The sequence below is a fragment of the Saimiri boliviensis genome, chromosome 12 (genome assembly GCF_048565385.1).
Source record: "Saimiri boliviensis isolate mSaiBol1 chromosome 12, mSaiBol1.pri, whole genome shotgun sequence".
Taxonomy (NCBI): domain Eukaryota; kingdom Metazoa; phylum Chordata; class Mammalia; order Primates; family Cebidae; genus Saimiri; species Saimiri boliviensis.
In genome coordinates this window covers 116667189-116694397 of record NC_133460.1, presented here as the reverse complement: position 1 = coordinate 116694397, position 27209 = coordinate 116667189, and the positions used below count along the sequence as shown (strand labels likewise).

Below are 27209 nucleotides of genomic sequence, written 5' to 3'. Positions count from 1 at the left end.
CTGTCTGTGGGAGCGTGAGGTGGGCTGACTTCCCAGGACGGCAGAGAGGGAGCAGCCGTGAAGTGCGTGGGGAGGGGGCAAGGGCCCTGGGTGTCCTCCTGGCAGCCCTAGGCCTCAGAGGAGACCACGGTGCCTTCAGAGCAGGACACCCGGGGACTCGATGCAGGACGTGGCAGAGGGGCTTTCGCAGGCCTGTGGGTGGACATCGGGCGGCCTGGCTCCTTTTCTGTGTTTTCACTCTTGTGGCTGTCACTTAACCACAGGCCGATTCCTCATGGCGCTCAGCGGGATGAGAGACAGTGTTAGCGCTGCAGGTGCAGGGGCGGGCCCACCGCGAGGGGCTGACGGGGATCTGACAGGCCCAGGGACACAGGGACCGTGGGCCCAGCACTCAGCTGCACTGAGGGGTAGGGGCTCAGATTAGCAGGCCAGTCTCAGCCCCACAGCCCTTCCCAGCCAGGCCTCCGATCCCCCAGACCGAGACACAGGCCACCAGCAGCAAGGCCGGGATGATGGGAACCGCCTTCAGGGCCAGGCAGGCAAAGCAGGAGCAGCGTGCCCACCCTGAGTCACCCCAGGCCAAGGCACCCAGGCCTCCACACTGCCTCCTGGCCCTGCAGCTGCTGGGCAGGCTGTGTGCTCAGGGCCAGGTCACTCAAGAGGCCCGTGAGTGTGCCAGGTTGGGGGCCTGGCACTGGCCCAGCAGGCACTGCCCTGCAAAGCACGGTGCAGAGGGGGCATCAAAGTCCCTCCAGCCCCACTCCACCCCAGGACCGGTCGGTCAGGCTGCTGCAGGCCTCCCTCTAATCCTTTTTTTTTTTTTTTAATTTATTTACAAACAGAGTGTGTGTGTGTGTGTGTGTGTGTGTGTGTGTGTGTGTGTGTGTGTGTATTATTGCATTTTCAGTGTTGGGGTCCATGTGAAGAACATGTAAGATTGTTGCATAGGTACACACGTGGCGGTGTGATCTGCTGCCTTCCTCCCCATCACCTAGATCTGCCATTTCCCCCCATGCTCTCTCTCCCCAACTCCACACCCTCTGCTGTCCCTCCTCTATTTCCCCCAACAGACCCCAGTGTGTGATGCTCCCCTCCGTGTCCATATGTTGTCATTGTTCAACACCCATGAGTGAAAACATGTGGTGTTTGATTTTCTGCTCTTGTGTCAGTTTGCTGAGAATGATGGCTTCCAGGTTCATCCATGTCCCTACAAAGGACATGAACTCATCGTTTTTGATGGCTGCATAATACTCCAGGGTGTATATGTGCCACATTTTCCCTGTCCAGTCTTATCATTGATGGGCATTTGGGTTGGTTCCAGGTCTTTGCTATTGTAAACAGTGCTGCAATGAACATTCGTGTGCATGTGTCCTTACAGTAGAACGATTTATAATCCTTTGGTTATATACCCAGTAATGGGATTGCTGGGTCAAATGGGATTTCTAGTTCTAGATTCTTGAGGAATCGCCACACTGTCTTCCACGATGGTTGAATTAATTTACACTCCCACCAACAGTGTAAAAGTGTTCCTATTTCTCCACATCCTCTCCAGCATCTGTTGTCTCCAGATTTTTTAATGATCGCCATTCTAACTGGTGTGAGATGGTATCTCAGTGTAGTTTTGATTTGCATTTCTCTAATGACCAGTGATGATGAGCATTTTTTGACATGTTTTTTGGCCTCATATATGTCTTTTGTAAAGTGTCTGTTCATATCCTTTGCCCACTTTTGAATGGGCTTGTTTGTTTTTTTCTTGTAAATCTGTTTTAGTTCTTTGTAGATTCTGGATATTAGCCCTTTGTCAGATGGGCAGACTGCAAAAATTTTTTCCCATTCTGTTGGTTGCCGATTCACTCTAATGACTGTTTCTTTTGCTGTGCAGAAGCTGTGGAGTTTGATTAGCTCCCATTTGTCTATTTTGGCTTTTGTTGCCAATGCTTTGGTGTTTTGGTCATGAAGTCCTTGTGTACGCCTATGTCCTGAATGGTTTTGCCTAGATTTTCTTCTCGGGTTTTCATGGTGTTAGGTCTTGTGTTTAAGTCCTTAATCCATCTGGAGTTAATTTTAGTGTCAGGTGTCAGGAAGGGGTCCAGTTTCTGCTTTCTGCACATGGCTAGCCAGTTTTCCCAACACCATTTATGAAGCAGGGAATCCTTTCCCCATTGCTTGTTTTTGTCAGGTTTGTTGAAGATCGGATGGTTGTAGATGTGTGGTGTTGCCTTCGAGGCCTCTGTTCTGATCCTTTGGTCTATATCTCTGTTTTGGTACCAGTACCATGCTGTTTTGATTACTGTAGCCTTGTAGTATAGTTTGAAGTCCGGTAGTGTGATGCCTCCCACTTTGTTCTTTTTGCTTAGAGTTGACTTGGCTATGTGGGCTCTGTTTTGGTTCCATATGAAGTTTAAGGTGGTTTTTTTCCAGTTCTGTGAAGAAGGTCATTGGTAGCTTGATGGGAATAGCGTTGAATCTGTAAATTACTTTGGGCAGTATGGCCATTTTCACGATGTTGATTCTTCCTAACCATGAACATGGAATGTTTCTCCATCTGTTTGTATCCTCTCTTATTTCGTTGAGCAATGGCTTGTAGTTCTCCTTGAAGAGGTCCTTTACGTTCCTTGTTAGTTGTATTCCTAGGTACTTTATTCTCTTTGTAGCAATTGTGAATGCCAGTTCGTTCTTGATTTGGCTCTCTTGAAGTCTATTACTGGTGCATAGGAATGCTTGTGATTTTTGCACGTTGATTTTGTATCCTGAGACTTTGCTGAAATTGTTTATCAGTTTCAGGAGATTTTGGGCTGAGATGATGGGGTCTTCCAGATATACAATCATGTCATCTGCAAATAGAGACAATTTGATTTCCTGCTTTCCAATTTGGATACCCTTTATTTCTTTTTCTTGCCTGATTGCTCTGGCTAGAACTTCCAGTACTATATTGAATAGGAGTGGTGAGAGAGGGCATCCTTGTCTAGTGCCAGATTTCAAAGGGAATGCTTCCAGGTTTTGCCCATTCACTATGATACTGGCTGTTGGTTTGTCATAAATAGCTTTTACTATTTTGAGATACATTCCGTCAATACCTAGTTTATTGAGGGTTTTTAGTATAAAGTGTTGTTGAAATTTGTCAAAGACCTTCTCTGCATCCATTGAGATAATCATGTGGTTTTTGTCTTTGGTTCTGTTTATGTGGTGAATTTCGTTTATGGACTTGTGTATGTTGAACCAGCCTTGCATCCCCGGGATGAATCCTACTTGATCGTGGTGGATAAGCTTTTTGATGTGCTGTTGCAATCGGCTTCCCACTAGGCCTCCCTCTAATCTTGTGACCCCAGGGGCTCTTGTCCCAGTGGGATGGTGTCACCACTGGTGTGCAGGCTCCACCCCTCCTCTCCCTCCAAGGTCTAAGGGCTGGAGGCCTCTGGAATCCTCTGTTTGTTCCACAAACATCCCTTGAGTCCCTCCTGGTCGGGGGTGAGCCGGTCCCAGGGGCAGGAAAACCTCAGGCACCTGGCGGCCCGTCCTGCAGTCCTGCAGCAAAGGGTCCGCAGAGCAGAGCCAGGAGGAGGATGTCCTCAGCCCAGGCCTCACAGTGAGCCCCGGGCCGCAGGCAGGAGGGGAGGTGGGACCCCTCGGAGGTGAGCTGGGCCAGGGGAACCCGGGCCAAACAGGCCCACCAGGAGAAGGAGCTGCCACCAGCAGCACCTGAAGGGGAGGGGAGGGCCAGGCAGGTGCCCCCGCAGGGGAGGGGCCCAGCATCATTGAAAAGAAATAGAGCTGAGCTGGGAAATGTCGGGAAGGGCCTGGACAGACTTGACCCAGGACAGTGCAGCAGGGGAGAGGGGCTCAGCCCTGAGCACAGTGGGGCAGGCGGGTGACTGAGCGAGGGACATCCCTGGGTGACTGAGTGAGGGACAGGCGGGGGAGCAGCCAGGAGCCGGTGGAAGGCCCAGCGGATGGAAACCACCCTCTGCAGGAGTCCTGTCAGGCCAGTGTTCGGGGAAAGGAATTTGATGAGACGTCCAGTGGGGGATTCCCAGGAAACTGACTGCTTGATTCTTGATAAAACGGGGCTGCACAGCAGAGGGCAGGGCCTGAGGCTGAGGCCTGATCTAAAGGAGGTCCCGGAGGCTCCTGGGGGGAGATCAGTAAAGGGGTCGATGAGGGAATTGGCCTCTTACCTGCAGGAAACACCGCCTGCCGCCGGGGCTTCCTCAGCAACACGTTTGCCCTTTTACTTGTTCCTGGAGAGGTTTTTGTGCAGCTGTGTGACCGCCCCGCGGGCTCACCTTGCCCACTGTCTCGACTGAGCTGCTTTATCAAGACAGGGGCCTGGCAACAGAGAAAGAGGAGTTCACACAGAGCGGTTGTGCCGGAGACTGGGGCTTTCTTATGACTCACATTAGTTCCCTGAACACTCGGGGACCACAGTCTTTAAGGATAATTTGGTGGGCGTCGCGCCAGTGAGTCGGGGCGGGGGGCTGACTGGTCGGCTCGGGGTTGAAGTCACAGGAAGTCGAAGCCACTCGCTTCTGCGGAATCAGTTCCTGGGAGGGGCCACAGAACTGGGTGGCAGGTTCAGGCAGGGGCACCTGGTTGTCAGAAATAAAAACCCAGAAGAGGCATCGCAACAGGCCGTTGAGGCTCACGGCAGTGACGTCGTGTTCGAGAGTCGGTGGGGAAGCTGCAGATCTCATGACCTCCGGAGTCATGGCTGGAAACATTTAGAACCCCAGCCCCTGTTGTCTTTACTTGGTGGCTGGTGGCCTTTCATTCGTTTTACAAGGATAGTTTAGCTTTTGGGAAGGGCTGCTATTTAAACTATAAATTCCTCCCCAAGGCCAGTTGAGCCTGCGCCTCGGAATGGACAAGGCCAGCTCGGGGACAGAAGAGGAAGCCGGTTGGGTCTGCGGCTCTCGGGGCCGCCACGCCCTTAGTCACAATTTCAGGGCAGTTTCAGTTGGATCGGTGCGTCTCTCGCGGCTCTCAGGGCCGCCACGCCCTTAGTCACAATTTCAGGGGCAGTTTCAGTTGGATCCGTGTGTCCCTCGCGGCTCTCAGGGCCGCCACGCCCTTAGTCACGATTTCAGGGGCAGTTTCAGTTGGATCCGTGTGTCCCTCGCGGCTCTCAGGGCCGCCACGCCCTTAGTCACGATTTCAGGGCAGTTTCAGTTGGATCCGTGCGTCTCTTGCGGCTCTCAGGGCCGCCACGCCCTTAGTCACGATTTCAGGGGCAGTTTCAGTTGGATCGGTGCGTCTCTCGTGGCTCTCAGGGCCGCCACGCCCTTAGTCACGATTTCAGGGGCAGTTTCAGTTGGATCCGTGCGTCTCTCGTGGCTCTCAGGGCCGCCACGCCCTTAGTCACGATTTCAGGGGCAGTTTCAGTTGGATCCGTGCGTCTCTTGTGGTCCCCATGTTTTGAGTCATTCCTCAAGCAGGATTTGACATGCCTCCTCTTTTCTTCTGGAACGCTTTGGATTTATTTTTAAGTTTAACTTGATTTTTCCAGATGCATTTGGTGTGAGTGTGAGGTGAGGCCCAAGCTGGCTCATCCCTGTACTCAGAGCCCCGCCGTGGCGTGCTGCGGGACCCCCTGCCGTGAGCAGGGCTCCTCTCCAGGCACTGCATTTCTGGGTGGCTCACCGTGGTCTGGAGACTCCAGCGGCTCCACCGCGGGTTCACGGCTCTCGAACAGGGCTAACAGCCTACCTTGATGAAATGTCTGTTACCAGATAGGACTAGTCCGCACTTGCTTTTGCTGCAGAATTTGTTTTTTGAGACGGAGTCTCGCTCTGTCACCAGGCTGGAGTGCAGTGGCACAGTCTCAGCTCACTGCAACCTCTGCCTCCTGGGTTCAAGCGATTTTCTGCCTCAGCCTCCCTAGGAGCTGGGACTATAGGCATGTGCCACCTGGTGTAATTTTTGTGTTTTTAGTAGAGATGGGATTTCGCCATGTTGGCCAGGCTGGTCTCCATCTCTTGACCACGTGATCTGCCAACCTCGGCCTCGCCCAGTGCTGGGATTACAGGCTAAGCCACGGTGCCCGGCCTGTAGAATGAACTTGCCCAGGTCTTCACACGTGTACACATGCATACTGACCACACATAGCCACACATGCACACACACAGATGCACGCACACATGTACAGACACATACATAGACATGCACACCTGTGTACACGCAGACAAGCACACACATGTACACACATGGACACGTGTACACACAGATATGCACACACGTCTACACAGATACACATGCGTATACACACAGAGACGTGTACACATGCAGAGACGTGTACACAGACACATGTATACACACACATGTACATACACGGACACACACACTCGTACATACATTGGCATTGGTATGGAATCCCACTAAATGCACCGGTTCGCTTGGGAGTACTTAGTATCTTTGTAATACTGAGTCTTTCCACCCAGGATGTGGCAGTCCTTCTGACTTTTTCCCGGTCTTCCCTTCCCATCGTCCGTCAGTCACATTTATGGATTTCTTTAGGAATATCTTGTAGCTCCTAGGCTTTGCATCTGTGCTGCTGTGGTTATTGTAAATGGGGCTGTTTTCTCATTTTTCTTCTAACTGGCCATTGTTTTCTTGGAAGTCTGTGGCTTGTCACCCTGTGTTATGCATGTGGCCTCAGGGCACCCTCTGGTCAGAGATCGAGTCCTGGGTGTTCCGTGAGCGACCTGACCACCCAGACACGGCCGCGCCTTCACCTCCACTTTTCTCACATTTGTGCCTCCGAGTTCTGTCTTTGATCAAAAATTTCGTCAAGGTCACATGAAATATCCCTGCCTTGTTTTCGACAGTGAAAATGACTGTAATCGTTCGCATTAAGTGGGATGTGGCACATGCCTGTTCATTCCTAATTTACTTAGCGTTTTTATATAAAAACGGAGGCTGGATTTTATCAAGTGCATTTTAGATATCTATGGAAGTCATCACACTTTTTCTTTTACAGCTAGAGACAGGAGGAATTCGCGTCAGCAGTGTCTGAGGGCCAAACCGTGGCTTTCCGGGAGATCCCATCTGGGCCCATGGGGCATTCTTTCTGATGCGCTGTCCACTCTGCTGGCTAAGATCCTGTTTAAGATTTCCACATCGACCTTCACGGGCAAGACTGGCTTGTAGCTTAAAGTTTTGTGCTACCTTCATCAAAATTGAATGTCAGCATTATTTTGCCTTTGCAGATCCACGCTGAGGCTCCGTTCTTTTCCTGCGCTCCGGAATCTTTTAAAAAGCAACAGAGCTGTGTCTCCATCAAGAGGCTGCCGTTTTCCCTGTGAAATTGTCTGGTCTGATTTTCTGGGTGGGGGTGGGTCGGTCTTAGGCGTTTTCTCTATTTCTTCTGTGGTCAGTGGTCCACTGAAAGAGTTCCTCTCTTTTGCGGGGCTTTCATACTTACGTTTTCCCGGAAAAGGTAAAATCCGTGACAGCGCAGTGCCGCCCGGGGATTCTTCATTTCAAACGTGAGTGACGTCTCCTTTTCCACGTGTCACTTACGATCTGTACTTCCTGCATGTTTCTTAATGAGCGACAGTCTGATGGGGCTGGATTTATTATTGATGCTTTGGCTCTTCCGTTTTCTCATTATCTTCCGTTTTTACCCTGTTAACGCCTCCCTTGCTCCGCTTTTTGGAGCAGCGCCGGTCTCTCATAAACCTTTGTGGGATGGGGGAGTTAGATGCCTGGGTCGTAATCCAGGGACTCCTCTGAGCCCTGCCTCTGACACTGATAAGCAATAACTTTCCTTCTTGCTGTTTTTTGAGATACTCTGCTTAATTTATTTAAGTTTTGTTTTATTCTTGAACCTAAGAGTTGTTTAAGACACAGGCGTTTTATTCCGTGAGGAGGGCTGTTAGCTTCCGGTTGTGTTTCAAATGTCTACTTGTGTTGTCTTATTGCAAATCAAAAATAAAATTCTAAGCCCCCCGACCTCTGAACGGACCCCTCCTCTCAGCTAAGGGCATTCCAAGGCTAACCTGACCACCTGGTTCAGGCCGCTCTGGGAGCGGGAGCGGGACGTGCCTCGTTCTCCCTCCTCCCTTCTGGAATCACTGATAGAACAGACTCTCACTCGGATAAGAAACATTTACAGTCTATTCTCTCTGAAGCCTGCTACCTGGAGGCCTGATCTGCTGATAAAACCTTAGTCTCCACAACCCCTCATCTTAACCCAGATGGTCCTTTCTATTGATAATAACTCTATCAACCAATTGCCAATCAGAAACCCTTTGAATCTGCCTGTGACCTGGAAGTCTCCTTCCCCTTCTCATTGACCCCCCTTTCCAGACAGAACCAGGGCGCATCTCACCTGTCCTGACTGGGGCTCGCATCGCCCTGCAATCTACAAAGCCAGGCTGTGCCCCAACCACCGAGGGCTCGTCCTCTCAGGGTCCCCCGGGCTGTGTCACGGCCATGCTCACTCATATTTGGCTCAGAATAAACCTCTCCAAATATTTTAGAGTTTGACCCTTTTCGCCGACAGTGTTAGCGGTGACCAGCCAGAGACCAGTGGAGGGAAGAAGGAACGCCTCCTCACTCACCACGCACCCGGCGCCTGCTCTGACCAGCGTCCCCAGGGGTCCCGGGTTTGGGGTGGAACCCACCATGCCTGCTGGTTCACTATTTTCTCAGGGCTCTTGTAAAAGAAAAAAGAAAAAAAAAATGACCACCATGAAACTGTTAAAGCACCTGGTAATTAAAGCAAGAAAAACAAATCAGAGAAAAAGTCAATGCACAAAATCAGGACTGGGAAGGCGAGACCGACCACAGACAGACAGAATTAAGACCGACAGAAGTCCAGCGCCTGGTGCTCAGGCCCTCAGATAATGTTTCACACAACTCTGCGCTAATGATGTGAAAGCCAGGAGACCATGCAGCTTTTCAGGACAACCCACAGGGGCACGACGGACCTGAGGGCGGCCCCGTGACCGGATGAACCGGGAAGGCTCTGGGGGGAGCTCCGCTGAAGAGAGGCCTGCGGGGTCCCACTTCCCAGCAGGGGCCCGCAGCCATCTCGGGAGGACGCACCCCTCCTTCCTCCGTGGGCCGCCCAGGTTTTCTGGCTCTCCAGGGCCTGCGTGTCAGGGCGTGGGCTCTCCCCGTGCGTGTCAGAGGGCGGGCTCCTCCTGCCCGCCGCACCTGCACCCCTTCCTGCATGCCGCCCTCTCTTCTCTGCACACCTCAGCTGGGAGGGAAGATAAGGAACAGGGAGCGTGACCCCTATTTGTGGGATTTCAGGACATTGGCAATTGTCTATTCTAAATGAAATATCCAGCCCCCTCTGAGTGGTGCCTAACTTCCACACTTAGAGACTTTTTCCTCTGGCTGAAGCAAAACTGTGCTGCCACTCACTTCTCAGGGGTGCCCGCGCCGGGAAGGGGCGTTCCTGGAAGGCTCTGCACGTCGGGCTGCACCCCCGCAAGAGTGGAGGGGAGTGTGGTTTGGAGTCCTCATGCTGCAGGGCCATGGCCGCTGAGCCGGGAGGAGCTGCTTTCGTTCCCTCTGAACTCCACGATCTGGGCAGAAGAGCACTGGCCACGCTCCACAAATGCTCCAGCAGAGCCCGGCGCTCTGGGTCGCTACTCTGGCCTTCGGTGGCTGAGGTCAGAGCAGTGGTGCCCCGGGGCAGGGCGGGGCCGACTGGTAGGGGCACAGGGGTCTCTGTGGGGTGACAGGGTGGTGTCCATCCTGAGGGTGTGGGTGACCACGTGTGCACGCTTCCAAAACTCAGAGAAATGCGACGCTTACCACCTGTGCGTTTTGCTGCATGTAAATTATACCCAAATAAAGGAAGCAGTGAAGGGAGAGGGAAAAGGTGGGTTTGCGATCTTCATCGCCGGGGCTGGCTTCCAGGAAACAAGCCCTGACCGAGACAGGTGGGCACTTGTGGTGGCAAAGGTCACGACCCTCAGAGAAGCCCCAGCAAACCGCTGTGCTCCAAAGGACATGGAACTGGCATCCGCTGAGAGCGACAGAGCCAGAGGGGTGCGGGCAGAGCCAGGCGGGCATGTCAGGGCCACGGGTGTCATCAGTCACACAGTTCTGACCAACGGGCATTGAACGCCTTTCACGTGCCCACAGAACAATCACACAAGTGGACTGCTCACATCTACGGCCACAGCAAACCTCGAATTCCAGGGCACGCACGTGGCCAGGCGACGCCCAGCGACCACGCGGCACGCCTGACTACAGGTTAAAATCGTTCTGTCTTCTTAGGCTCTCTACTGGGGCCTGCAAATCAAACAAAAGGCGGCTTAGAGAGACAAAGCTGATTCACGGGCATACTCGGGAAGAATGACTCAAAGAAGCAGCTGGAATATGGGGCTGAGAAACCATCTTATCCAGGGGAAGGAGGCAGGACCCCGAGGGCCAGCACGTGGGGGAGGGGAGCGAGGAAGGCACAGGAAGCGGGCGGAGGGCGGGGTCGGCTTGGGGAAGGTCCGTGTGTGCGACTTCTCATCCCCGTGCTGATGTCCCATGTCCAGTGCCTGGAGGCGCTGGGTCTCCTGGTACCAGAAGCCTCCTTTCAAGGGGCTGTGATGGCTGAGTCCTTCTGGAAGGTTCCGCGTTTAGGCAGATAAGGCTGCTGTGGAGAAAGGCTCCTCCTGCACTGTGGATTCCCAAATGCTTTTGGCTCGGAATGATCCCTGCGCCACAAAGTGTGATCTGGATCCCTTCACAGACCTGCACATACACGCACACATGCATGTGCTCACACGTATGTACACACGTGCACACACACATGCACACCCAGATAAACACACATGTGTGTTCACACGTTATGTACACAGGCACAAACATGCACACCCAAATAAACACACGTGTGCTCACACGTATGTACACAGGCACAAACATGCACACCCAAATAAACACACGTGTGCTCACATATGTACACACACAAACATGCACACACACAGGCATGTGCTTGCACGTATGTACACATGCACAAACACAGACCCGCACATTCACACACATGCATGTGCTTACACATATGTACACAAGCACAAACATTTGCACACCCAAATAAACACACACATGTGCTTACATGCACACACATGCACACATATACACATGCACACATAGGCGTACACACCTACACAGTGTACATATGCACACAGACATCTATAGCCACACAAATGCACAGAGAAACGTGCTTACACATGGGTACACAAGCTCACACATACACATATACACACGTTCCCATGTACACGTATGCACACCTATGCTTACACACACAGGAAAACACACATGCACATACATCCACTTGAATACACATATAGCACATTGCTTACACACATGTGCACATACACAACCACACAACACACGCATGCATGTACCTACACACATGTATGCATGCACACATAAACATTCACGTGAATACACCATACATATGCTTATACATATGCACACACATATTCACATACACACATGTGCAATACACATTCATACATGCAGCAAGTGCACACCCAAAGAAACGTACACACACACACACACACACACACACGCTCCAAATGAGAAAGAAAAGTCCAGCTTACAAGTTCTAGCAAACCTTTAAGGAACATGTAGTTACAATGCTGTGAACTAGTTCAGGAGCTCGGAAGGGAAGATCAATTCCACATTCTTTCTTTCTTTGAAAAGAAATCACAGAATCACCTTCCTTATCAATATCAAGGCACAGATTCTTTACCAATAGACGCACACGGAGCGCACGTGAGTGAGAGAGCCCCTTGCAGCTGGAGGAGTCACACGGCCTCACGGACGCCAGTTCTCTTTAAACCAACGTGCGCAGGAGAAAATGCCAGCAGTGTGCTTTTGGCTTTGTGGTTTGTGTTTATTTTTTAAACTAGACCAGATGTTTCAGCATTTACATAAAAATAAACATGCAAATACAGTCTTACAAAACGTTGAACAGCGAGGCCTCAGAGAAGAGTGCCACCGCAGATGTCAAAGGATGCAGCAGCCTCGGCGGTGGTGTGGGGCCCGCCGGGCCCGGAGTTCAGAACGAGGCTCTGTGCTAACGACACAGCGAGGCTTCAAAACTATCTCCAGGTGGATGGCTGGATAGTTAGCTCATGATGCTAAACAGAGTACGATGTAACTGCCATTTCTGTGAGCCAGAAAAGAATATAATGTACACATCACCTGTGCACAGAGCGTCTGCAGAACTTGGAGGGAAGGCAGGTAGAAGCATTAATTGAGAGCTGCAGATTCAACAAATAAAAATGTGTGACCCCAAGTTGGGTGCTGGGATGCAGTAATGCTGGGGGTGGTGGGATGCTGGGGTGCTGGAGTGGTGGGGAGCTGGGATCCTAGGATGCTGGGGGTGGTGGGAGTGGTGGTGTGCTGGGGTGCTTGGGGTGGTGGGATGCTGGGATGCTGGGGTGCTGGGATCCTAGGATGCTGGGGGTGGTGGGGTGCTGGGGTGGTGGGGTGCTAGGATCCTAGGATGCTGGGGGTGGTGGGGGTGGCGGGGTGCAGGGGTGGTGGGGTGCTGGGGTGCTGGGATCCTAGGATGCTGGGGGTGGTGGGAATGGTCGGGTGCTGGGGTGGTGGGATGCTGGGGTGCTGGGGTGCTGGGGTGGTGGGGTGCTGGGATCCTAGGATGCTGAGGGTGGTGGGATGCTGGGGTGGTGGGGTGCTGGGTGCAGGGGTGGTGGGGTGCTGGGGTGCTGGGGTGGTGGGGTGCTGGGATCCTAGGATGCTGGGGGTGGTGAGATGCTGGGGTGGTGGGGTGCTGGGTGCAGGGGTGGTGGGGTGCTGGGGTGCTGGGATCCTAGGATGCTGGGGGTGGTGGGAGTGGTGGGGTGCTGGAGTGGTGGGGTGCTGGGGTGCTGGGGTGCTGGGATCCTAGGATGCTGGGGGTGGTGGGATGCTGGGGTGGTGGGGTTCTGGGATCCTAAGATGCTGGTGGTGGTGGGGTGCTGGGGTGGTGGGATGCTGGGGTGCTGGGGTGCTGGGATCCTAGGATGCTGGGGTGGTGGGGTGCTGGGTGCAGGGGTGGTGGGGTGCTGGGGTGCTGGGATCCTAGGATGGTGGTGGTGGGGTGCTGGGGTGCTGGTGGTGGTGGGGTGCTGGGGGTGGTGGGATGCTGGGTGCAGGGCTGTTGGGGATGATGGCGGGTGTTCTCCTCCCTGTCTTTTTAGGGCATGTGCACACTGCCCTCAGGTATCACCCTGGAAACGGCGAGAACTCAGCTGCCAGGTTGCTGTACACTCCACATTCAGGGGCTCTCCCTTTGGGAAAGGTGCCTGTGGAGGTGGGGAACCCCTCTTCTAATCCTCCCTGGTGGGTGAAGCTGCTTTCCCTGAAAACGTCAGGCCCCCCTCCCAGCTGCTGGACCCCAAGGTGTGGTCTCGGCCCCCTGGGGAAGCGCTTTCTGCCTCTTTTGTGCTCTGCTGACCCCCGAGCCGGGCCCTGCACATGTGGTTGGTGATGTCCGTTGATTTGAGATCAGTTCCCCTGTGCCTCCCCAGGGGAGGGCCACACGTGCACACACATGCACACACACAGGGCCACACAGGACTACACACAGGCACTCTTGTGTATACCTGGCACATGTTCACACTGACACAGCCACACAATCAGTTCACACCCACCCCCTCCTGCTGACCCTCTCACACACGTGTACTCACCACGCCCTCCCCTAGGGGGTCTGGGGTTCCACCAACTGTGGCTGCATGGCCACTCTGTGGCCTTCACTGCTGTGTGGCCCAACACACTGAGGTGGCCTGGGGCCTCTCCCAACTTGGGGATCAGCTCTTCCCAGTTCCCAGGGCCCACATTCTCCTGCAGGCCCGGGCTCAGTGGGCCCTCACACGTGGGGGTTCCAGCCCAGTCCCCTTTCCCAGACTACATGTTTGGATTCTCAAGCCGTGAGGGAAGTAGCCATGCCAACACCGGCAGGCCTCAAAGTGAAGCCAAGGCCGGCAGCACCGCCGGGCCAGATGCCAGCCGGGCAGAGGGAAGACGCACAGGCCCCTGGGGCAGCAGTGCAGGTCCGCTGCCAGCTGGCTTTGTCATAATGGGGTAATTGCACAGGCAGCTTAAACTGCCCCAGGACTCCTCCTTTCTGGAGGGGTCCCCAAGCCAGTGCTGGGCTCCCCCTGGCCGTTTGTGAGGTGTGCAGCTTTGGGAGCTGGTGGTTTAAACCTTGTGGTTTAAACAGCTGTGGTGGGAGGATGTGCAAACACTCCTAACCAGGGACTTCCTTTCAGCTTTTCCCCGGAGAGCCTGCTGCCAGTGCCCCGTACCAGGGAGCCTCGGTGGCTCCCCACTCCACCTGCCCCCACTTCTCCAGCTCCTCTAGGGGAGGCAGCACCTCACTCTTCTGAGCAGAGCTGGGGAGATCGCGACCCCACACCTCCCGACGTCCCTCCTGCCCCCCTCCCTGCTTCTGCTTGCCTGTCCCCAGGAGCTGGGATTCCAGGTCAATTTCAAGTAAGTTCTCTTTCAATTGCATCCACCCCAGTGGGGTTTAATTACCAGCCCCACCTGCTGGAAGAAGCTGGGTCTTTAACTTCTGTTCTGCTCATTTAAATATATTCCGAGATGTTTTAAAGAACAATTCAATTATCTTCCAGGCTTTCACCTGGTGAAATTACAAATGTTCAGAATTCTCACCAACTTCTGGTTAAGCAAGTGGCATGGGTGGAATCGTGTCCCCCTGAAACGCTTATGTGAGTCCTCGTCCCACAACCTCAGAATGGGGCCTTATTTGGAGACAGGATCTTCACAGAGGTGACCGTTTAAAGTGAGGTTCCAGGGTGGGCCCTAAACCCCACAGCTGGTGTCCATATAAATCAGGCACATTTGGACATGAAGATACACACAAGATGAGCCATACCAGCCACGAGGGGCAGAGAAAGACGGCCACAGCAGCCACAAGGGGCAGGGGAAGACAGCCACAGCAGCCACGAGGGGCAGGGGGAGACGGCCACACCCAGCCACGAGGGGCGGCCTCAGAGGAACCAGCTCTGGCAGCACCTTGATCTCAGCCTTCACGCCTGCTTTCCCGCTGTTTAAGCTGCCCGTGCAAGTGCCCCGTTATGACAATGCAAGCAGGCCTCTGGGGTCCAGCCTGGGAACCCAGACACAGACACCATGTCTACCTGGCAAGATAGGGCGGCGAAATGAGAGGAATAGATCTGGTCTCTGCTCCCGAGACCGGGCGCAGGGCTCCAAAAACCCTCCGAATTTCCTGGGTGATGGCAGCAGCATCTTTTGTTCAAATGAGGTGAGGCTTAGTGGTTCCTGCAGGGGCCTGGTCACTGGATAGACCGGCCAGGATGAGCACCAGCAGCTCTCAGCCCTGCCCCCACCATCCTCCAGGATCACCCACCACCATCCGTCGTGCACATAAGAATGCCTGAAGGACGATCGGGAGCAGTTCTGGGGTGCCGAACACATCCACGTGCCAGGAGGGGGTGCCCCCACTCCACGGGGACAGAAACTCCTGCACTGGGGACCCTTTCGGACCCGTCCTGTGCCCCCGTCCGCCTGGCTGCCCATCTGTGGCCTTTCTGGTCTCCTTTTCCTGAGTTCTGTAATAATTTTGTGTTGCGCTCTTGGTGTTTAAGGCTAATGTATAACTAGAAAACTGCGTTTTAATATTTAGTGGCCTTGGATTTGGAAAATCTCTTTCTACATTATGTTTGGGAGATCTTTGCTCTGCGGGAATGAATATTTTATCAAGGCTGTACACACGTGTGGAGCCTCTTTACCAACAAAGGCCCGTTTGAGAACTGACTTTGGGAAGGAATGTGGCCGGTGGGGCTCCAGGAGCCTGAGAATCAGTTGACGCTCAGGTTTCGGAGCTGTGTCGAGGCAGCCTATCCCAGCCAAGGTAGGTGCGGGTGCCTGTCACGCGGTCACCCTATTTTACATGTCTGTCTGTGGATGTGCATTACAGCATGCTTTGGATTTAAAAAACGCATCTACGAAAACTTGGAATGCTCCTCAGCAACCCACCCCCTCCCACCTGGGCAGAAACAGGGCACCCCCAGAGCAGACTCCCCGCTGGGACTGCGCTCCCGCCCGCCCTGAGAGACAGTCGCGCAGCTCTAACGAGATACGTTTTTGTTCTTTCTCGCAGGAGGCGGATTGGGACCCAGCAGCTGCCCCAGGTGGGGGAACCCACCGCCTGGCACAGAATGGCTGCTTACGCCCCGTTTTTTGGCGGCCACGTTTCCACCATCAGAAAAAAGGAAGCGCCACAGAGGGGGGCCGCCCTCCCTGGGAAAGCACCCCCAGCACCGCCTCGCTCCCGCTGCGCCCGGTCACGCGGCCACACCTGGCTGCCAGCGAGGCGGGATCGGGTCGCCCCGCGCCCAAAACCGTCAGGAGGAAGAAAGGGGGAAGGCGCGGCGCCGGGAGCAGCCCCCACACCCCGAGGGCCGCACGAGACCCCACGGCCCTCCCTGGAAACGGCACCGAGGCCCCCCGGGCCGGCTCCCCCGCCACGCGGCCTCAGCTCGGCCACGTCCTTCCGCCCCCCCTGCGCCTCCGGGCCCGGCCCCAGGGGACGACCCCTCCCCTGCCCCCGTGCCCCACCCGGTCCTCTCCCCTCCCGACCCGACGCCCTGGGCCCGCAGTGGGAGGCCGCGCCGCCCCCTCCCGGCCTCTCCTCCCAGACCCACCGAGCCCGAGAAGCCGGGCCCGGACCCCCGCACTTCCAGGCCAAGGCCGGCCGCTCCTCCGCGCTTGGCTCGCGAATGGGGCCACGGGGACTGCTGCCCCCGCCCCCGGGACCCCCGCCTGGCTCCCCTTCCCCTGGCACGCTGTGCCCCTCAGCAGGTCCTGTGCCCTGGGCCCCCAGCGTGCCCTGACTCCCGGCATTCGCACACCTCCAGGCAGCTGAGCTCGCCCCGCATACCCCTCCCCTCCCCCTCCCTGGGCTTGGGTCTCAAACCCCTGTGGGCTCCGCACTCCTGACACAACCTGGTCTCCGCGGCCTCTCCCGGGTGTCCTCTCCCAGGGGTCCCCTCCAGGCGGTCCTCTCCCAGGGGTCCCCTCCAGGGTGTCCTCTCCCAGGGGTCCCCTCCAGGCGGTCCTCTCCCAGGGGTCCCCTCCAGGGTGTCCTCTCCCAGGGGTCCCCTCCAGGGCGTCCTCTCCCAGGGGTCCCCTCCAGGGCGTCCTCTCCCAGGGGTCCCCTCCAGGGCGTCCTCTCCCAGGGGTCCCCTCCAGGGCGTCCTCTCCAGGGGTCCCCTCCAGGCGGTCCTCTCCCAGATGGGCTTCTCCCTGGGGGTCCTCCTCCCCCAGATGGGCTTTCCCTAGAGCTCCTGAGCGTGCCCGTCCCGGGGTGAGTCCAGGGCCCTCCCCTCCCCGGATGACCCACGTCCTTCATCGGCCAAGTCTCCAATTCGGGTCATAGGCGCCGCCCGGACAACGCGCGGCTTCCCGCTCCCTGGGGGGCCGCTGCCCTGCTCTGCTCCCCCGCCTTGACCCCACCGCCGCCAGGTCTCAGCTCGCGCCCAACTCCGGCAGCCCCTCCCGTCCGCAGGCCCGCATTTCCCCTGCAGCTGGCGCATGGCAGGGGCAAATCACCACTGGTGAAGGGGATGACGGAATGACGGAATGAGTGAATGAATGAATGAACTGATGATAGATGAATGGATGGATGAATGAATGAATGGATGGATGGATGAATGAATGAACGCATGAATGAATGAATGAACGAACGAATGAATGGATGAGCGGCCAAGCGCAGGCGCGGAGGGTGCAGGAAGACGTTCCCGAGTAGGCGGAGGGTGAGCCCGCGGCCGGGACCAGAACCCGGCACACAGGGGCCCGGAGAGGGGCGAGGACGGCCCGCGCGGACCCCTTGGCGCCCCCGCCCCCCGCCCCGACCTCTGCGGGAGTCGCCGCCCACGTGTCCTCGCTCCCGGAACGCTGGCGGGGGCCGCAGGGCGGGCGCGCGGCGCTGTTCGCCTTCCCGCAAGTGTGGCCCCGCTGCCGACCCGTAGGCCGCCGTCCGCGTCCTTTTCGGTCTCCAGGCAACCGTGGCCGGTCCACGCGGGCGGAACCCAACCAGCCCTGGGCGGCAGGACGCTGCGCGGACCCAGAGACGGCTGGCGAGCCGGGCGCCGGCACCATGGACCTGGTCATCACGCAGGAGCTGGCCCGCGCCGAGAGCCAGCAAGGTGGGCAAGGCGGCCCGGCCCCGCCCCCGCCCCCGACCTCGCCCGCCCCCCGGCGCCCCAGCCCCCCGCCCCCCGGCGCCCCAGTCCCCCGCCCCCCGGCGCCCCAGTCCCCCGCCTCCCGGCGCCCCAGTCCCCCGCCTCCCGGCGCCCCAGCCCCCCGCTCCCCGGCGCCCCAGCCCCCCGCCCCCCGGCGCCCCAGCCCCCCGCCCCCCGGCGCCCCAGCCCCCCGTCCCCCGGCGCCCCAGCCCCCCGTCCCCGCCCCCCTTCCCCCGCCCGCGAGGCCCCGCCCGCGAGGCCCTGCCCCCGCCCCGCCCCGCCCGCCCCGCCCCGCCCCCGCGAGGCCCCGCCCCCGCGAGGCCCCGCCCCGCCCCCGCCCCTCCCAGGAGGTGACCCCTGAGGGCCACGGCGGAGCCTCCCCCGTCCCGAGGGGCTGGCCGAGCGCGCGTGAAGGAAGGCGCCCTACCAGGAAGGCGTCCAGACCCCTGCGCCCCGGCAGCGCCGGTCCTGACGGTCACCCGCCGGGGTGGGGGCCGGTGACCGAACCCTCCTCCGCCCCCGTCCGTGACAGATGCTGCGTCCTTGGAGAGGGCCTACGAGCTGATCAAATCGGCCAACTTGGGGAAATCGGAGTTCGACCCCTCGGAGAGCTTCAGCCCGGACCTGTTCGTTCTGTGTGCAGAGCAGGCCCTCAAGGTGACGCGCTCCCGGGACGCTGCAGGCAGGGGGGTGGGGACCTCTGGGTGGCGGTGGGTGGCGTGGAGGCGGGGCTGGGAGCAGGCTGGACCTCTGCTTGTGGCCTGTTCTGAAAGCCGCCCCGGGGTGTTTCTGGGAAGGGAGGCCACCCGCGCTGAGGCCGCGGTCTGCCGTCTTCCACGGTGGTGTTCTCCTGCAGATGGGACAGCCGGAGGTGAGCAGGGACTGCATCCAGATGTACTTCAAGGTGAAGGCCCCCGTCACCCAGTTTCTGGGCCGAGCGCACCTGTGCAGGGCCCAGCTGTGTGCCCCAAAGTCAGCAGAAAACCTGGTGAGAGGCTCCTGTGCCCTCCTCCCGGACGGTTCCACTCTCACCCCCGCTCCGGATCAGCACGCTAGACCAGGCTGTTGAAATCACTCTCAGCATAGAAGTGTGAAGGAATTCATTTCCAGAGTGACGGGAAACTTGCACCGTTTCCTGTTCATGCTTTTCGCCCAAGTGGTGGCACCCGATACGGCCCGCAGGACCACTGGACCTTTGCCCCACAGCGTCATGGTCTCTGTGGCATCTGTGCCCGAAGCTGCCCCTAGTGGGCAGAGAAGAGCTGGGGTGGGGCAGGCGTGCCCGAGCGCAGGCACTGCGGTTTCAGATGCCCGCTCAGGCTGTGTCTGCCACGCCGCCACCTGCGGATACACGGGGGGCACCAGGCCAGCCATGAGCCAGCTGCGGCACCCGCAGAAGGGGCGAGGAGCAGGGGTCCGTGTTTCAGTCTAATTGTGCTTCCTTACGTGGCTTTAGGAGGAGTTTGAAAACTGCGTGACTCAGTACATGAAGGCTATAAACTTTGCCAAAGGAGAGCCGAGGTAGGCGAACAGATCGGCCTTTTCTGCTTGACTGAGCAAACCACTTCAGAGCCAGAACTGGCCCAGTGGGTGTCGTTACGTGGACTGTGGGTTTTCCCCTAGTTTGTGGTTCGATTTTCGTGCACGTGTGATCACTCACTTGTCTGTCAGCATGTGGACTAGGCCACGTTCCTGCAGAATTCCCTGAGTCTCAGCCTCGTCTGCACTGGGCGGTTTCATGATTTTAGGTGGCTGTGAAGAGTCTGTTTTCTGCTGGGCATGGGGGCGTGCAGCTGTGATCCCAGCTACTGGGGAGACTGAGGCAGAAGAATCACTTGAACTCGGGAGGCGGAGGTTGCAGTGAGCCCAGATCGCGCCACTGCACTCCAGCCTGCAGGACGAGAGCAGAACTCCATCTAAAAAAAAAAAGTCTGTTTTCTCCAGGCTCTGCCCCCATCCCCGCGCGTCCCCAGGGTGCCCGGCTCCTTCCGGTTCTTTCCCTGCGGCCTGGCGTGCCTCTGCTGCCCCCTGGCGGACGGCCTGGCCGAGCCGCTGTCCCTGTGCAGGTGACTCCAGCCTCCTGTTCAGAGCTGTCTGCACAAACCCAACCATCAGGCTTGAACCTGTCCAGCTGGCACAATACCCGTATTAATGCCACATGTTGGAATAGGACAGCATGTCTGGAGGAGACTTAAATAGAAGCTGTGGGTTCCTGGTCCGTTCTGCCCACGGGGGCCTGCTTGTCCGCTGGTGGCCCCTCTGGCCCCACCCAGTTGCAAGGGCTGGGGATGTAGGCCCAGGCCCACAGATCCTCCTGCATGGGGACAGGGGACGGGGAGGCCCCACCTCAAGCCAGAGGTTCTAAGGGCAAGGGTGTCTGCGGGGGAGCCACACGGGAGTGGTGAGTGCCGTGGGAGGGAGGCTGCCCACTCCAGGGCCGTCGGGGGCACCGTGGACGGGCCAGGGGGTGACAGAGCCTTGCGGAGGTCAGGACCACCTTTGGGAAGAGGCCAGGTTGTGTGGAGAGAGAGGGAAGCACTGGCTCGTCCAGGGCCGTGGCAGTGGGACAGGAGACCCCGAGCCAGACCGTGGGCATGTGGGGGCCCCACTGGGAATTTGGGGAGAGCCACTTAGAGGGAGGAGATGGGTTCCTTTCTGGAGAGACGTGGCACCCAGGGAGACGCAGCAGGCCGGTGGCGTCCCGGGATGAGCCCTCTGCCTCACACAGCGGTGGCCGTCTGGTCGGGACACCTCACACCTCCGCTGCTCTCCTGAAAACCTGGAGACGAGATGAGTCCCGTCCCAGGGTCACGTGGTGGCTCCAGTAACTCAGAGTGGTGGGCTTGCCATGGCCACCCTGGTGTCCTCCTCCCTCCTGGGCAGTGGGCAGTGAGCAGTGCTGGTCACCTGCTGGCCAGCCCAGGACCCTCAGACACGCAGGCCCTACGGGGCAGAGCTGGCCCCGCTGTGGAGTGGCCGTAGGCTGACAAGGGCAGATGGGCCCGGGCTTCTCACTCCAGTCCCTCCAAGGCCTCCCTGCTGCCCAGGGAGAAGCCTAGACCCCTGAGAGGGGCCTCTGCTCCCTCCTCCACCCCACCCTCCTCCACTTCACACTCCCTTCTGGGGGACAGAAACTTCGTTCCCCAAAGGTTCCTCCCTTTTCTTCCATTTGCCTGACCTCCTTTTCCTCCACTGCTGTCTTGGCTGCCTCCTGATATCTTTTATGTCACAACAGGCATGTAACCTCCTCCAGGAAGGCTTCCTTGATTTCCTCTGTCATTGCCTATTCTTGTCTGTTCTTTGAGAGCCACAGGAGGCCTTGCTCAGTTGTGTGTTTTCATGGGAGATGGGGCTGGGGGGCGTTCAGTTTGTGGAATGATTGACTGAAGGGGACCCTGGTCTGGACTCGGGAGCCTGTGGCCGGGTCGTCACAGCTGGGACTGCCCTGGAGCCATAGCACGCTGGGCCCAGGGCTGCCCCAGCCCGTCCCAAGGAAGGGCTCTGCGTCCCGGTGCTCCTGCAGGCCGGGCCAAAGCTCCTCACGGGGGGCTGCTGCCGTCGCTGGGACAGGACCCGAGGCCCCCTCTGGGAGGGGCTCTGGGGACCCAGCAGCCCCTCGGTTTTGCAGCTTGGGCCGGCTGGGCTTTGACCGCGTTCTCCGCTGCCTCCTGCGTCCCAGGTATCACTTCCTGGTGTTCAATGCATCAGTCCTGTACTGGCAGATGGTCAGGCCGTTCCTCAAGCCGGGATATCACCACTACCTGATCCCCAGCCTTTCCCAAATCGTGAACGTGCTCGGTCAGACTGACGAGGAGGACAAGGAGTGGCGTGCCGAGCTGATGCTGTGAGTGGAGCTCGCCGTGGCCTCCGTGGCCTCCCGGTGGGCCGCCCGGCCGGCTCTGAGGCCACTGCCCGTTCTCCCCGGGATTCCACATGGCCGGGCGCACGTGTGCGTTCTCTCCCACAGTCACGTGCGTTCTGTGTGTCTTGTCTGAAGGTCGTTTCCAAAATCTGTAGATGACACTTGCCATGCCCTGGTTATGAGGCTATGACAACGGAACAAGACTCATAGCAAAGTGGATGTGACCCTGCGCCGCCCGGCCTGGCTCACGGCTTTACAATCTTAGTTCTTAAAATGTTAATGCAGTAGACGTTTTAACAGCATAAAACTGAGCAGAGTGAGTGCACCTGGAGCCCAGGCGGCCTGGCCGGGTCTCCGCCTTGAGGGGCCACCACGCCGGGTGTCAGCAGATGCCCATCTCTGCACCGGGTGAGGGAAGGGGGTTGGGTCCGAGCTCTCTGTGCAGGCCGGGGGCGGGCGGATGTCCCCAGCGAGGTTCCCAGCTGTGCCGGCTTCAGAGCAGCCCCCTCGGCCCGAGCCCAGAGTTTGCAGGCCTTGGTTACCTGCGGGATGGCCGTTTGGGGAAACTCTGAGGAATGTTAACAGGGTCGTTCATTTCAAAACGGCCTGGTGCCAGCGGTACTGAGCTGTCCGGCGCCTGTGGCCCTTCCTGGTGAGCCTGGGGCCGGGTTCTGGCTGAAGACGCTGACCCCAGGGTCGCTTTTACAGTTTGTGAAACATACAGTTTGTCACGGTTTCATGACCTGGTTATTAGACGGGAGAAGACAGTTTCAGCCAGGCCGAACGGTGACGTGGCCATGTTCCCCAGGGAACTTCTGGAGTGCTACGTGGAAGCCGGAAGGAGGGAGGAGGCTGCCAGGTTCTGCTCCACCGCGGGGCCGTTCATCAAGTCTCACGTGCCGCAGAAATACCGGCGGTTTTTCTCCATGATGGTGAGTTGGCGTCTCGGAAATACAGACGGAAGAAGTAAGTTTCCCGAAAGTCATTGTTCAGAAAACTGTGCATGGAAATCACGTACAAGTCTGCTGAGAGCTATAAAAACTGTGTGCATACATACATGAGCAAAACCACGTCACCGTATTAAAAAGAAATAGCAGGTCGTCCAGTGGGAAGACGCGGTCATTCCAAAATGCGACACTGGAAACAGGGTCTCTTGCTGCCACCGTCACTCTCTGAACATTTCCTTTGTAAGAGCTTTGAATTTCTTCAAAGTTAATGGAAAAGTCGCAAAGAGACAGGTCATCACTAGCAGAATGCATTCATAAGCGTTCATCAGCGCTTCACTTTGACACGTGGGGAATCAGCTTAAGCTGTATCTGAAGAGCTAGATATAAAACCTAATCAATGAGAGAAGAAAATCTAGACAGAAAGCTGAAGCTCTACCTAACTGTTTGAATCCAGATTAATAATCTCTTCCATTTTATGACAGGTTCGTCATGAATTAATGGACGAGCTTCAGTTAAAGGAAGAAATGAAAAATTCCATTAGCCTGTCAGTCGCTTTCTATATTAATATGCTAAAGGCGTAAGTCATGCCGGGGGGAGGGAAATGCGGCCTTTCACAAGTGCTGGGCTCGGAGGGCTGCGTCCCCTCCACGTGGGGATGGCCTGTGTGCAGGGGTCCCTGAGTCTGGAGTTGCAGTGACTGCACCTGGACCGCTCCCCTGGAGCTGGGGAGGCCTCAGGGTGTGGGGATCTGAGGGCCACCCCGATGCGGGGCCCCGCCTCCCCCAGCACTGAGGAGATGCCAGTGAGGCCACAGAAGGGAGGGGGCGGCTGCAAAGCCCAGAGCAGAAGGAGCGTTTAGGAGGAGGAGGTGACCGCCGGGGTCAGACGCGTCTGACAGGTCACCCCAGATGAGGCTGGGACGTGACTGTGGCAGTGAACAGAGCAGTCCAGTCGGTCGGTAAAATCCTGACCGCGGCGGGGAAGCGAAAGGAGGGAGAAGATCACACCGAGGGAGGAGAGAGAGCTCCTGCGTGAGCTGGCTTCAAAGGGCGGCGGGATGTGCTACGCAGCTAGAGGGATTTGGGGTGGAGAGGTCACACTGTGTGCGGGTGCTGAGGGCAGTGAGGAGGTCACACTGTGTGCGGGTGCTGAGGGCAGTGAGGGGGTCACACTGTGTGCGGGTGCTGAGGTGAGTGAGGGGGTCACACTGTGTGCGGGTGCTGAGGGCAGTGAGGAGGTCACACTGTGTGCGGGTGCTGAGGGCAGTGAGTGGGTCACACTGTGTGCGGGTGCTGAGGGCAGTGAGGGGGTCACACTGTGAGCGGGTGCTGAGGGCAGTGAGGAGGTCACACTGTGTGCGGGTGGTGAGGGCTGTCAGGAGGTCACACTGTGTGCGGGTGGTGAGGGCTGTCAGGAGGTCACACTGTGTGCGGGTGGTGAGGGCTGTCAGGAGGTCATACTGTGTGCCGGTGCTGAGGGCTGTCAGGAGGTCACACTGTGTGCGGGTGGTGAGGGCTGTCAGGAGGTCACACTGTGTGCGGGTGGTGAGGGCTGTCAGGAGGTCACACTGTGTGCCGGTGCTGAGGGCTGTCAGGAGGTCGCACTGTGTGCCGGTGCTGAGGGCTGTCAGGAGGTCACACTGTGTGCGGGTGCTGAGGTGAGTGAGGGGGTCACACTGTGTGCGGGTGGTGAGGGCTGTCAGGAGGTCACACTGTGTGCCGGTGCTGAGGGCTGTCAGGAGGTCACACTGTGTGCTGGTGCTGAGGGCTGTCAGGAGGTCACACTGTGTGCGGGTGCTGAGGTGAGTGAGGGGGTCACACTGTGTGCGGGTGGTGAGGGCTGTCAGGAGGTCACACTGTGTGCCGGTGCTGAGGGCTGTCAGGAGGTCACACTGTGTGCGGGTGGTGAGGGCTGTCAGGAGGTCACACTGTGTGCGGGTGGTGAGGGCTGTCAGGAGGTCACACTGTGTGCGGGTGGTGAGGGCTGTCAGGAGGTCGCACTGTGTGCCGGTGCTGAGGGCTGTCAGGAGGTCACACTGTGTGCGGGTGGTGAGGGCTGTCAGGAGGTCACACTGTGTGCCGGTGCTGAGGGCTGTCAGGAGGTCACACTGTGTGCGGGTGGTGAGGGCTGTCAGGAGGTCACACTGTGTGCGGGTGGTGAGGGCTGTCAGGAGGTCACACTGTGTGCGGGTGGTGAGGGCTGTCAGGAGGTCACACTGTGTGCGGGTGCTGAGGGCTGTCAGGAGGTTGCACTGTGTGCCGGTGCTGAGGGCTGTCAGGAAATCCGAGGTGTTTTCTTCGTGGGCCGCGTCCCTGCCAGGGACCGAGCTGGCCCGACGCTGTCACTGTTGAGGAGGGCGCTCTGCGCTCCCCAAGCGGCTCCCATGTGGGCGCTTGCTCTGGCGAGGGGTCTGGGCCCGTCTCACCCGGGTGTGTTTATTTCCGGCCTCGGAGCGAGGCTGGGCGTCCATGGAAGGAAGGAGGAGCAGAGGGGTGACAAGTCATCTTGGAAAGCTGAGGGAGAGAGAGCGGAGGGTTCCTGGGGGCCTCCTGTTCAGCGGGCAACCGTTCTGCAGACGTGGACTTTCTCTTTGGAGAGTTCGAATCCATCTGACGAGAGCTTTGGCGGTCAGTGCGCATCTGAATCATTTCTAGGAAGCAGGAGCGAAACGATTTGCCGGAGGACGCCAGCGTGGTTCTGAGGAAGGCCTGCAGACGCTTGGGCCGCCTGTCCCACCAGCGCTCTCCTTCCGTCAGGGAAGAGAAGTGAGTGTCTTCATTTCCCCAGTATCACGTCTTCGCAATCGGTGTACACAGTTTAGCAAGTACGGAAACATGTGAACCCGTGTAAAAATGAGCCGCTCGAGCCGCCTTCGGAAAAGCCGGCCTTTGTGGAGGGCTCTAGACAGTTCCCTTCTGGGTCTTTATGGCCTGAGATTTGTCCCGTCCTGCGAGCACCTTCGTAGCCTACTTTTTAACGTGGATTTGACGCGTCGGCATGTGGACAGGTAGGTTACCGTGGCGCCTCTCACGGTACTGGTGGCTGCGTGGTGCGTCGTGGGTGGGAGAACCCGGTTCCTTTGGAGCCCTTTCCAGGCTGCTTTGCTTGGGTTCTGAGCTTTCCCAAATCCTCCCGGCACTGGGCGAGTTCAGGGTAAGTCCTGGGCTGCGTCTTGGAAGCAGGAACCTGAGCCTGAGGCTCTCAGAAGCACTTGGAAAACACCGGCAGGTCGCCTTCGTGGGCTCGGGTCGGGTGGGGGTTTGTCCTTTGCCCCTGGAGCGCTTTTGTCACCTCCTCGGTAGCACTGTGTATATTTTTAAGAGAATGGGAGGCTGAGATTATCCATTTGGTTTTACGGTAGCCGTGGGAAACTAACAGAGATGTGTTAGTTATCTGTGGCTGCATAACAAATACCACAACTGTAGCAGCTTCAAACAACACAGGTCCGTGGCCTCGCCGTGTCTGCGGGACACAACCCGGGCACAGGTCCGTGGCCTCGCCGTGTCTGCGGGACAGAACCCGGGCACAGGTCCGTGGCCTCGCCGTGTCTGCGGGACATAAACCCAGGTGCAGCGGCAGCCACAGTGTTGACTAGTCCGGGGTCTCTTCTCAAGGCTGGGCTAGGGAAGGGGCCCCCTAAGCTCACTGGGGAAGACTCTTCTTGTGGGTCCAGGCCCTGCCCCTGGCATGACCGCTCGCTTCCTCAGTGCCAGCAAGGGACAGCCAGCTGGTGTGCCAGACGCCAGAGCATTTGTGGTCTCATCAGGGAGGTGGCACTCACCCAACGCTGAGGTCTCCGCTGCCAGCTGCAGGCTCCTTGAGGGAGGGGCCCTAGGACCGCGGCTCAGCTGGAAGGGCACGGGGCCAGCCCTCCGGTGGGTCCGTTTTCGGGAGGGGTATGAGTGCACGTGTACACGGGGTTGCGTGTGATACGCTGTTCTGGAAGGAGTTTGCGTCTTCTGTCAGACCCTCCAAGTGTAACAGAAGTCCGGCTGAGCTTCCCCTTCCGTGGCCGGGTGCTCCCAGGAGAGGGCTCGGGACCAGCGGAAGTGGCCCTGTTCTGAGCTCTGTCCGCAGGTGGGATCCTCGGGCACCTTTATGGGTTCTCTCCTGAGCTGCCCAGCAGGCCTGTGCACCGGAGCTTGGGTAGGATGGAGAGGCCGGCCTGCCAGGGCCTGAGAGGGTCCAGCAGCTGAGCGGGGGGAGGTG

At 57.8% G+C, this 27209-nt stretch overlaps 1 protein-coding gene across 1 annotated transcript in view; it reads left to right on the top strand.

The window, feature by feature from the left end:
• Positions 1-17086: 17086 nt before the first annotated feature.
• The window catches only part of CFAP46 (cilia and flagella associated protein 46), a 110972-nt gene continuing 100849 nt past the window's right edge, over positions 17087-27209 (top strand). Inside the window, 8 exon segments of the mRNA XM_039465244.2 lie at positions 17087-18155; positions 18724-18848; positions 19048-19179; positions 19648-19712; positions 21871-22035; positions 22862-22985; positions 23483-23577; positions 25655-25765. Of these exon segments, the coding sequence (XP_039321178.2) occupies positions 18107-18155; positions 18724-18848; positions 19048-19179; positions 19648-19712; positions 21871-22035; positions 22862-22985; positions 23483-23577; positions 25655-25765 (866 nt within the window). The 5' untranslated portion in view covers positions 17087-18106.